Raw genomic sequence first — 11,228 nt, 5'->3', positions numbered from 1 at the left:
GCTTTCTGATTGAACCCCTTGTGTTCTCAGATTAAACTTCATGCATTCTGGTTGAACTCCTTGTGTTCTCAAATCAGGCTTTGTACTTTCTGTTGAACTCTTTATGATCTCAGATCGAGCTCCTTATTCTCTCTGATTGAGCTCATAAGCTAGCTCGTTCGCTTGAGATCGTGCGCTTGAGATCGCTTAGATCGTGTGCCTCAAGCTCTCAGGTCGAGCCCTTATCAGATCACGATCAGCTCCTAGCTCTCAAATCATGATCAACTCTTAGCTCTAAGATTGTGAACAACCTCAGATCATGTTCTCAGCTCTTAGATCATTATCAGTTCTCAGTTCTTAGATCGTGACCAACTGCCAACTTAAAAAAAAAAACACGTATAAAACTCAAAACAGCCTCAAAACATGTTGAAACGATGGATTTTGACCTCAAAAATGACCCCAATTGGTTCCCTATTGCCACGACATGGAGCTCGGAATGAGCTTTTCGTGTGTATCTTATGGACTCCAAAACTTCTCCCGGATCAAAAGTTATGACTGTTTTAAGTTTACATGTTCATTTAGGACATTTGAACCATGTGTTTGGGCTTCTAACGTCAACTCTCTCTAGGAATTCATCTACTAGACATTTTATGTCAGATACTAGATCATGATCAGCTTCGGATCATTCCAAGCTCTCAGATTGCAGTTCTAGCTCTCAACTCAAAAAGTAAACATCTCTAAAGTCAAGTCAGGTCGTGACATAATCATGAAGTTCTCAAGATCTAATTCCTTGAATCTCAAGAACTGGGGAGCTTCTGTTATGCCTAAGAAATCAGGGCTGACATAAGCTGATGTCAGTACCACCAATCAGAGCTCAACAAGCACTTAAAGGACAAAATAACCTTAGCTGTCAAGACCAAATCGACCTAAGAGATATTATATCAATCCTATTCCATTTTAAGATAAGGATTAAGGAGTGGTTCCCACATGTCAAGACAACTTGCAAAAACACTCATTACATTGACCTCAAAGGTATAAATGTGCACCTCTCTTCATAAAAGAAGAGGCTGGAGGCTAGATAGGTGAGAGCTTATTTTTCTCTATAAACATATCATTTCTCCATTTTTGTACGCCTTATAGGCAATACTAGAAAAATAGTCAGAATAATAAAATAATAGTGAGTGTAGAATTCGCTTTAAGCATCTGAACCACTTTAAAAATCTCTCTTATCAATATTTTATGTATGTTTCTTCAAACATATATCATCTCAGTACCATAATCATTAATCATGTGTAATTTCTAAAACCTTCTTAGCATTTTGTTCGTGTGAGGTTGTTGGTGTGAAAATCACACATTAACAACTATGTTCGAAGTGGATGAGTACGGATATGAAAATAGAGGAAAAACTTATACACTCTTATTCACTTAAAGAAATACATATCATACATCTCTAGTTATAGACTAAATCTAGATATCTTGATAACCCTAAGTTAGGATTATCCTAACTTTTAAATGTTAAAATTAGATAATACATAGATAACTCCTAAGTTTTCACATTCTTATCTTAGGAATTTAACAGGATATTGTGTGGTTGCTGTAGTGTTTAAGGGACAAGGCAAGAGCAATGTTCAGATACCATGAAGGATAAACTATATTCTTTTATTGAACGTTGAATGTATTGTTTATATGTTTTAGATAATAAAAAGAAAATTATCGTTACACCGCATTGAGAGAATTGCGGTGTGTATTAACTAGCACATATCAACAATGGAAAGAAATCATGGTTGACCTTGTATAGGTATAATCTTGGTAAATTCTCTTCTATGTCTAGTGTTGGAATCTGTTCTGTTTCTGCTATGATTTGAGCAGATTTATTTCCTTTTTGTCATTCGCTAGTTGTTGTCTTGGCTGGCTTTCCTTCTTTGTTATATTGACTTCCCTTTCTCTTGCATTGATTTCCTTAAACAATTATTAATTACAAAATCATAAAAAGTTTCATGAACAGATTACATTTAAATTTGTTGTTCATATTTCACAGCCTGTATTTTCATTTTTTTTGAAATTTTCTTTTGTCCTCAATTGTATGAGCCTATTTTGAGAAAGGGTTTGACTCCATCATCAAGCTAAAGAAGTTTCAATTTTTAAATTACTAATTTATCCTTTAACTGATTGAGTCACGATACTATAACTTAAATTCTTGACTTAATTATTTGGCACTCTCTATAAATCATTCATTTTTATTAATCCAACGATGACAAAGGTAAAGTTAAAGGTTATACTTAATGACAAAATTTGAGAGTAATTCTGTAATACTCAGTAATTCTCTAAACTTTCTTCTAATCAAAATAGTCCAATTCCATAGATTTTAGTTCTAAAATATCATGTAAGATCAAGATATCTTCGTCTATGAATAAGTAATTTAAAATATCATTAACAGTATTAATAATTGACCATTTATTACAATGTCAAATATGACAGCGTATATGGCAAAGTATTGCATGCATCATTCAAAGTACTTTCTGGTATGCAGATGAGGTGAACGGAAGTAAGGCAATTGCCTTTTGGCTTCCACTTAAATTAGGGAATTGCCTTAGGTTAGCTCTCCCCTTGAATCAGGTCCAAATTTAATAACATTGAAAAATGAATATTGTTTTTCCTTTATTGTTTGAACTAAAACATTATTTGATATCATGAATTAAATATTTATTTTTTTCCAATACGGTTTCTCCAGCATTAAGATTGTCATTCAATGAAAAATCTAATATTTCCAATATATTTCTACTTTTAAATGTAAATTTTTAAGTTAACCTTTTTATCATTCATTATTTCAATGTTTTTTCGTATCCATCTATCTCTGATATTGATTTTTTCATTTTTTGTGTAACTTTTTTTTTCTTTTTTAAGGAATCAAACTACAAAAATCACTGTTACAATGATTGCTTTGAAAGTCTGATATTGAAAGTATGAACGAGAAAACAAAATTAGTTCTAACTTATTAATTATTATCTTGTTACAGTGCAAATAATTTCAAATTCAATGTATATATAATTTTTTTCTAATTACCTAGTTTGTTAGAACATCTCCAAATGACTCTTTATATGACCCAAACTTTTTATTATAAATAGTTTATCCATAAAAATAAGAGTCCAACAGACTCTTTATCTTTAAAATATAAATTAGAGAGTGAATTTGACTCTCCACATTTAAAAAGTCAAATTTTACTTTCTATCCTAATTTTAATTAATAAATTACAAATTCCTATACATTTTATTTATTAATTTTCTCTCACATTAAGTCTCTTTCTTAAAATTAAAGAGTATTTTCATTAAATTTAAAGAGTATATTATACTTGAATAAAAATTGTATTCTTTATATTTAAAAATGAATCAAGATACTCTTTATTTATATGAAAAATGCTCTTCAAAAATAAAGAGTACTATTAAAGATGCTCTTACTATATATCAAAGATGTAATTTAAGGCTGTATGATTCCTTAAGATAGTGGAAAATCCCAAAAAGTAAATCCAACAATCAAACAATTGTCAACTTCCAAAATCCAAATCACATTAATTGCTCTAATTTTGATCACTAAATCAACAAAAAAAATCCCTTTTGCTATATAAACAACCAGATAATACAGATTTCCTACCCACATCATCTTCTTAATCACTACCACAAGTTAATTGATGGAACCCGTTTGGAGTAGTCGCTTTTTCTTCTGTTTTGCATTTTCAATATTATCAGTTACCATTGTTTGTTTTACAGAAGCAAAGAGCGAAGGGTTTAGTCTTGAACTAATCCATCGTGACTCCCCAAAGTCTCCCATTTACAACCCAAAACAAACTCACTATGAACGAGTCTTCAATGCCATACGTCGTTCTTTTAATCATGTCAACCGATTCAATCCAAATACAGCACAAGCTGATATAATCTCCGACCATGGTGAGTATCTTATAAATATTTCAATCGGTTCCCCACCTTTTCAGATTCTCGCCATTGCCGATACTGGTAGTGATCTTATATGGACACAATGCAAACCTTGCTCTGAGTGTTTCGACCAAGAAGCTCCTTTTTTCGACCCCACAAAATCCTCTACCTACAAACAACTTTCTTGCTCCTCAAACCAATGTCAAACCCTTGAGGGTTCATCTTGCTCCAACGACCAAACTTGCCTATATTCAGTTTCTTACGGTGACAATTCCTTCTCACGTGGCGATCTTGCTATCGATACTGTTACTTTGGGTTCAACATCTAGCCGCCCTGAGAGTCTGCCGAAAACCATCATCGGTTGCGGACACCAAAATGATGGTACTTTTGATAATAAAACAACTGGCATAGTTGGGCTTGGAGGCGGTGAGGTATCCCTTGTTACTCAATTGGGTGATTCAATTGGTGGCAAATTTTCTTACTGCTTGATTCCATTGTCATTCTCATCATCAGAGGATAATGCTTCAAGCAAACTTAACTTCGGTAGCAATGGCGTCGTTTCGGGTTCTGGCGTCGTTTCGACTCCTTTGATTTCTAAAGAACCAAAAACTTTCTACTTTGTTACACTTGAAGCAATCAGTGTTGGCAACAATAATAGAATTGTTTTTAATGATTCCTCAGAAGGAGATTTGGAGGGTAACATTATAATCGATTCAGGGACTACATTGACGTTTTTGCCGGAATCATTCAACTCTAAAATGATCTCAGCTGTTTCAGAAGCCATTGATGCTGAGCCTATCAAAGACTCGAGGGCGGTACTTGATCTATGTTACAGTGCGAGGAGTGATTTGAATGTTCCAAATATAACAGTACATTTCACTGGTGCGGATGTGACGTTAAGTCCTTTGAACACATTCATCAGAATTAGTGAGGAAGTTGTTTGTTTCACATTTATGGGTGATAAAGATGAACGAAGCCTTCCAATTTACGGTAACTTGGCGCAGACCAATTTTTTGGTTGGGTATGATACTGAGAAAAAGACTCTGTCTTTTAAACCAACCGATTGCACCAAGGCGTGATTAAGTTTCATTGTGCTTAATGTAATCAAATTATTGGTTAATAAAAAAGTATCAATAAATTCACTTAATGTGTCATAAAAGAGAAAATCTACAATAAAGAGCATATGACTTGATACTACAAACTAATACTTGTCAGTTTTAGGTTTAATTACGAAAAAAAAAAAAAACCCTTTTTTGAGGTTTAGATTACACCAAATCTCCCCCTCTTATGTCAGACTATTGTTATAACAACTTTGTTAAGTCAGACAGTTTAGGGGCATTAAAGTCTTTGCACCTGATTTATATTTTGAAAGTTGAAAACAAAATTTCAGCTAGCGTTGATGGGTACGCTTATCACCCTAGGATATATACTACATGGATTATTTATTCCCAACTTTTCACTTTTCACTTCTTCTTCCTTCCATCATCGCGTCAAATACACAGAGAATGAAACCCTTAGAGAACTCACCATTTTCAAGTAATGAAGAACCATTAGCGAAACAAAAAACCGAAAGCTCACGACTTTGAAATCGTGAAGACACTGGTGCAAGAAGTTGAAGAAGAATGGGGTTAGTTTCTTCTGTAACCGTTACTTTAAACCTTGTCTTTTTTCTAAAAAAGTTTTCTTGTATGATAGTGAAGTATGTAAAGACCGAAGGTACTCTAAACATTGGTTTTTGTAATCTAATGAATAATGTCATAAAATGGGTTTCTGTTATAAAAATGGGAACTTTGCTCATATATCTGGTTCTATGTTTTTTTTGTGTGTTTGTTAATGGTATGACAAATGTGAATGCATGTTGTATATATGATCTTTTATATGAATGAACCACTTTTTTGTTAGGTCAAAAAATGGGTTTTTTAATATTATTTGATAGTAATATTGTATGGAGTTTAAAATGGGTTTATTGTTATGACAACTGATTTTTTATTAAGATTTTTTTACTTCTGTTGCAACCGAAGCGGAGCTGTTTGTATAACCATGTTTTGTTTCGTAGCTGTTTGGTGAAGTGAACGAAATGGGGGTGGTGTTGTTTTGTACAATATAAGTGTACTGGGTAGTTTCGTGCTTTGGAGAAAATGATGAAATTGTTTTCTTAATTTATTTTTGTAGCGTATATTTAGGGTTGCTTTTGTTCTGTTGTGGTGTACTGTTTGGTGATATAGTGTGTTTGTGTATGACTTGTTGATGAAGTAATAAAATAAATGTTATGACTTGTTGATGAAGCAATAAAAGTTGGGTTATACTATTGTTACTGTGCACTTAGGTGATCATATAGTGTGTTATGTATTGTTGATAAAGGTTTGAAGAAGAAAAAATTAGTTTTGACATAACCATGTTTGGAGAACCTTATTGGATTTCGTATGTTACTCCTGACACATATAGTAGGATTAGTTTGATAGACGATGCTAGGATGTTGAGTTGTGGGTTGCCTTTAAGTGCTGATGAATTATATGATGCGTCTGTCAACTTGCCTTGCTCAAGTACTAAGTACAGGGTAGATAATGAGATTGATTTCACCTCCATGTTTAAGATGTTTAGTGAGAGGGGTACTTTTAGGATTAACATGCCAATTGATGTTAAGTGAGAGGGGTATTCATAGGATTAACATGCACATTGATGTTGTCCCACTTGCATAATCCCATCCTTTCTCATAAAGTAACCAAAAATGTCGGTGAACGAATAACCCAAACTGCACCCAAAACTAAACCAAAACTTTCTTTGAAGGTGAATTATAATGTAGAGCATGAGGAATTGATAGATGTTGAAGGGGCTAATTAGAGTGGGGTTGACAGTGAGGAAGACAAATGAGAGCGGGTTTGGGGATGATAGTGAGGTGGAAGTAGTTCAAGGAAAGGGTAGTGATAGTGAGCCTTTAGGAGATGAGGATTGTAATTTGAGAGATTACCATTCTGACGATGATTATGATTATGTTGGTAGTGGCCAAGTGGGGATGAGAGTGAAGTTGCAAAACAATCTAGGGAAGTTGTAAAAAGAGAATTTGTGGAGCAATCAGATAAAAAAGAACCACCTCATTTAGAAATTAGGCCAAACATTTAGATACATATATCACTTTAGAGAGGTGATAAAGTGAGGTTTGCATTAGGTAAAAAGGAAGAATGAGAATGAGAAGTTCACTACCGAGTGTGCTACACCTGGCTACCATTGGAGGATACATGCTTCAAGGTCAAGTGAAGATGACATTCAACCTTGAATAAAACTATCAAATAGTTAGGGTTAATTCAGAGGCCAAGACTAAGTGGGTAGCTAGGGAATTTGCAGAGGAAAGTCAAGTCAAACCCCAAACCTAATGTGAATGAAATCAGAGATGAAACATTCGATAATTGGGGGGTGAAGATTAGTAAACACACATGGTGTAGGGCAGGCACTAAAGAACGTAGGTGGAAACCATGAAGAGGCATACAGTTTACTGTATAGGTACTGTGATGTAATAAAACTCACTAGCCTTTGAATCCATGACTAAGATTGCCACTGTAAACCTAAAGATGATGAGGCACCTAGGTTTGTAAGATGTTTTTACAATTTCCCTGCAGTTAAAGAAGGTTTCATTCGATTAGATCTTTGATAGGATTAGATGGGTTTTTGCTAAAGGATTCCTACCAAGGTATCTAACAGTTAGTAAAAACCAGTAGTATGTATAACATTTCTGTTCCTTTATACGCTTGGGGTGGCAATAATGTCAAAGCTTTGGGCTATTGGGTAATGTCGGGTTGCCTGCTTTTGTTTCTTGTTCCCACAGTTATCCTCTTTTCTCTTTCTCGAGTCCTTCCCACTCTTTGGCCTATGTCTTTAGGACATATGTTCCTCGACATCCGCAGCAAGCAGAGCTATTCATCTCGCCTTCATATATAGTTTATAGATTTATGTTCTCTGAAGGATTCATAAAGTTTGTCTTTTCTTACTGCTCTGTAAAATGCATTTCGGGTGTAGGTATGTTTTGCAGCTCTAAATTTCATCACTTTAGAGTGAAACTGGTTAATAAAATTACGAAGGGACTCATGCTCTTCTTGGTATAAGTCGAGTTGCAGAGAGGGATCCCTGTCGTGATGTGTAGCTTTATCACTTTATCCTTGACTTGGTGTCCCTGAAGCCTTCGTCAAGTAGACCACTGCTTTGTACAAGAAATAGCAAAGTTCTTGCAGGATTGCAGTGTTAAACAGAAGTAAGATGCTAATATTCGTTACAGTTAGCTTTCAATTGGAGTGCTTAGTATGAAGCTTTTCCGTATGAATTGTTGTGTACCATTCTATGCCATTAGTCTCTTTTACATAGTAAAGTAGAGAGAATTTTAAGAGGTTACTTTCCTTGGTGGGGTAGGAGCTCGGGTAGAAAATAAATGTTTGTTTTTAAGAGAATTACGCGATCTCTCTCCTGTTTGGGATTGAATCCTAGTCATATTCACTTTCTGTTAGATGCGTGATTTTGACACCAACGACGTTATATATGTAAAGTGTTAGAGAGTCTTAAAAATTATACGTGAAATAATTATGAAAGTTGTGGTGACATATGCTTGTAAAAACATAAATAAAATATTAACAAGAGAGATTTTTATAGTGATTCGGATGCTTAAAGCGAATTTTTCATCTACTGTTATTTTATAATTCTCTGACTATTTTTCTGACACTGACAGTTGATCGCGATCTGAGAACTAAGAACTAATCGCGATATGAGAGCTGAGAACATGATTTGAGGTTGTTTGCAATCTCAGAGTTGAGAGTTGATCACGATCTAAGAGTTAGAAGTTGATCACGATCTGATAAGGGCTCAATCTAGGAGTTTGAGGCATGCGATATGAACGAAACGAAGCGCGCGATCTCAAGATAAGGAGCTTGACCTGGAGCTTGCGATCTAAGAGCTTAAGAAGCTCGATATGTGCATGCGATCTAAGCGATTTGAAGCGCGTGATCTGAACGATCTAATGCACATGATCTCAAGCAAATGAGCGAGTTTATGAGCTCGATAAGTGAGCATAAGAAGCTTAAGGATTCGATCAGAAAGCACAGAGCTTGATCTGAGAATAAAAACAGTTCGATCAGAAAGCGTAGAGTTTGATCTAAGAACATAAGGAGTTCGATCAGATATAGCTTGATTTGAGAACACAAGAAGTTTAATTAGAAAGTGCGAAGCTTGATCCGAGAACACAAGGAGTTCGATCAGAAAGCGCAAAGCTTGATCTGAGAACACAAGGTTAGCGATCTGAGCGCTTGAAAGTGTGATCTGAGCGTTTGAAAGTGCAATATGAATGATTTGAACGCGTGATTTCAATGATCTTGAACGTGTGATCTCAATGATCTTGACTGCATGATCTTAGTGATCTTGAATGCGTGATCTCAATGATCTTGAATGCGTGATCTCAACGACCTTGAACATGTGATTTGAGCGCTTTGGGAGATAGAGAGCTTAGGAGCTCGATAGCTTGGAAACTTGAGAGCTTGGGAGTTAGAGAGCTTGGGAGCTCGATAGCTTGTGAGCTAGAGAGAGATCTTTCTAATCTGAGAGATCTGAGCGTGCGATCTGGGTGATCTGACCGCGCGATCTAAGAGATCTGATACATGCAATTTAAGCGATCTGGTTGCGCAATTTAAGAGATATGATGCTCGTGATCTGAGTGATCTGACCATGTGATCTGAGATATCTAATGCGCGCGATCTGAGTGATCTTGTCACGATATCTGAGTGATCTGATCTGATGCGTGCGATCTGAGTGATCTGGCCATGCGATTTGAGAGCTCTGATAAATGTGATATCAGTGATCTGGCCATGTGATTTGAGAGCTTTGATGCGTTCGATCTGAGTGATCTAGCCGCACAATCTGAGAGCTCTGAGATGGAACAAGCTTTAGTATTTTGATGATAATTTGAGCTGTAGACCTCAGATTTTGATGATTCTTAAATCATCAAAAAGCTGACTCGAAGGGCTACAATTCTTGTGTTTGCGGCTTCTCCAGATTTAGACTTTATTTTGCTCAGATTTTTACATTTGATAACAAGATTCTGGGAAAAGAAGCTGAAATTTGCTAAAGAAGTTGAGACTTGTTGGAAAAACATGGAGAGTTGATGTGAATCAAGCACTTCCTTTAGCACCAAACTGTTGATGCATGATTTTGACACCAACGACGTCGCAGTGCAAAGTACTAAGAGAGTCTTAAAAATTACATGTGAAATGATTATGAGAGTTGTGGTGACATATGTTTGTAGAAACATAAATAAAAGATGTCAAAAGAGATTTTTATAGTGGTTCGAATATTTAAAGTGAATCCTACGTCCATTGTTATTTTATTATTCTTTGATTATTTTTCTGATATTGCCTGTAAGGTGTACAAAAATGGAGTAATGCTTTTTTACAAAGAAAAAAATGAAGCTCAAACATATGCCTAGCTCTCATATGCCTAGCCTCCTTATTTCATGAAGAGAGTTACTAATTTGTATACCTTTAAGCTCAACGTAATTAGTGCTTTTATAAGTTGCCTTGACACATGGAGAGCTCTTATTCATTTTGATCCTTTATTTTGATAAAGGTGGGACATGTCTTATATAATATCTCTTTGAGGCGGTTTGACTTTTAATAGCTAATACCACTTTACTTTTAATAGGGGTGAGCGGTTCCGGGTACCTTGTATTTTTCGGGGGAACTGGAACCGGAACAGTAAAATGCAGGTTCCCAAAAAAAGAAATCGAAACCGGAACTGCATAGTGCAGGTTCTTAAATTTAAGGAATCGGAACCTAAAATACAGGTTCTGGTTCCTTTCTCGGGTACCCTATAAAAAATCAATTACCCCTTATTAGAGTTGGGCATTTGGGACCGGGCCCAAAAGCCCTGCTCCAAAAACCGGTCCTAGGATCGGTCCTACGAGGCCTGGTCCCAAAACGGGACCAGGCCTAAGGAGGGGGGCCCGGGCCCTCCAATGGGCCCTCCTCCAAGGCCCGGGCCTGGGCCCAAATTTTTTTTACCTTTTATCATTTTACTCCTTTGTAAAATAACTTAAACCCCCCAAAATAAGTATAAATTATAAGGACTAACAAGGAAATTTATAAAATTTATTAAAAAAAAAAAATTAACCGTTGGCTGCCAACGGTCAACTGACCAAAGGTTATATTTATATAATTATAAGTTTTTTTTTTTCATTTTCCCCCCCACAACTACACTATAAATAACCAAAACCTTTAATTTTTTTCACACCAATCAATCTCTCATTCTTTCATTCTCTCACTCTCCTCCCAATCTCCATCAATTTCTCATTCA

At 35.5% G+C, this 11,228-nt stretch overlaps 1 protein-coding gene across 1 annotated transcript; it reads left to right on the top strand.

The window, feature by feature from the left end:
* The first annotated feature begins 3,664 nt into the window (after positions 1-3,664).
* Positions 3,665-4,984, top strand: LOC116138809 (aspartic proteinase CDR1-like). The gene has a single exon (XM_031424475.1). The coding sequence runs from the start codon at positions 3,665-3,667 to the stop codon at positions 4,982-4,984; it is 1,320 nt and encodes a 439-aa protein (XP_031280335.1).
* The last annotated feature ends 6,244 nt before the right edge of the window (positions 4,985-11,228 follow it).

Source organism: Pistacia vera, unplaced genomic scaffold, assembly GCF_008641045.1.
Source record: "Pistacia vera cultivar Batoury unplaced genomic scaffold, PisVer_v2 Contig344, whole genome shotgun sequence".
Taxonomy (NCBI): domain Eukaryota; kingdom Viridiplantae; phylum Streptophyta; class Magnoliopsida; order Sapindales; family Anacardiaceae; genus Pistacia; species Pistacia vera.
This window is presented reverse-complemented; position numbering and strand designations above follow the sequence as displayed.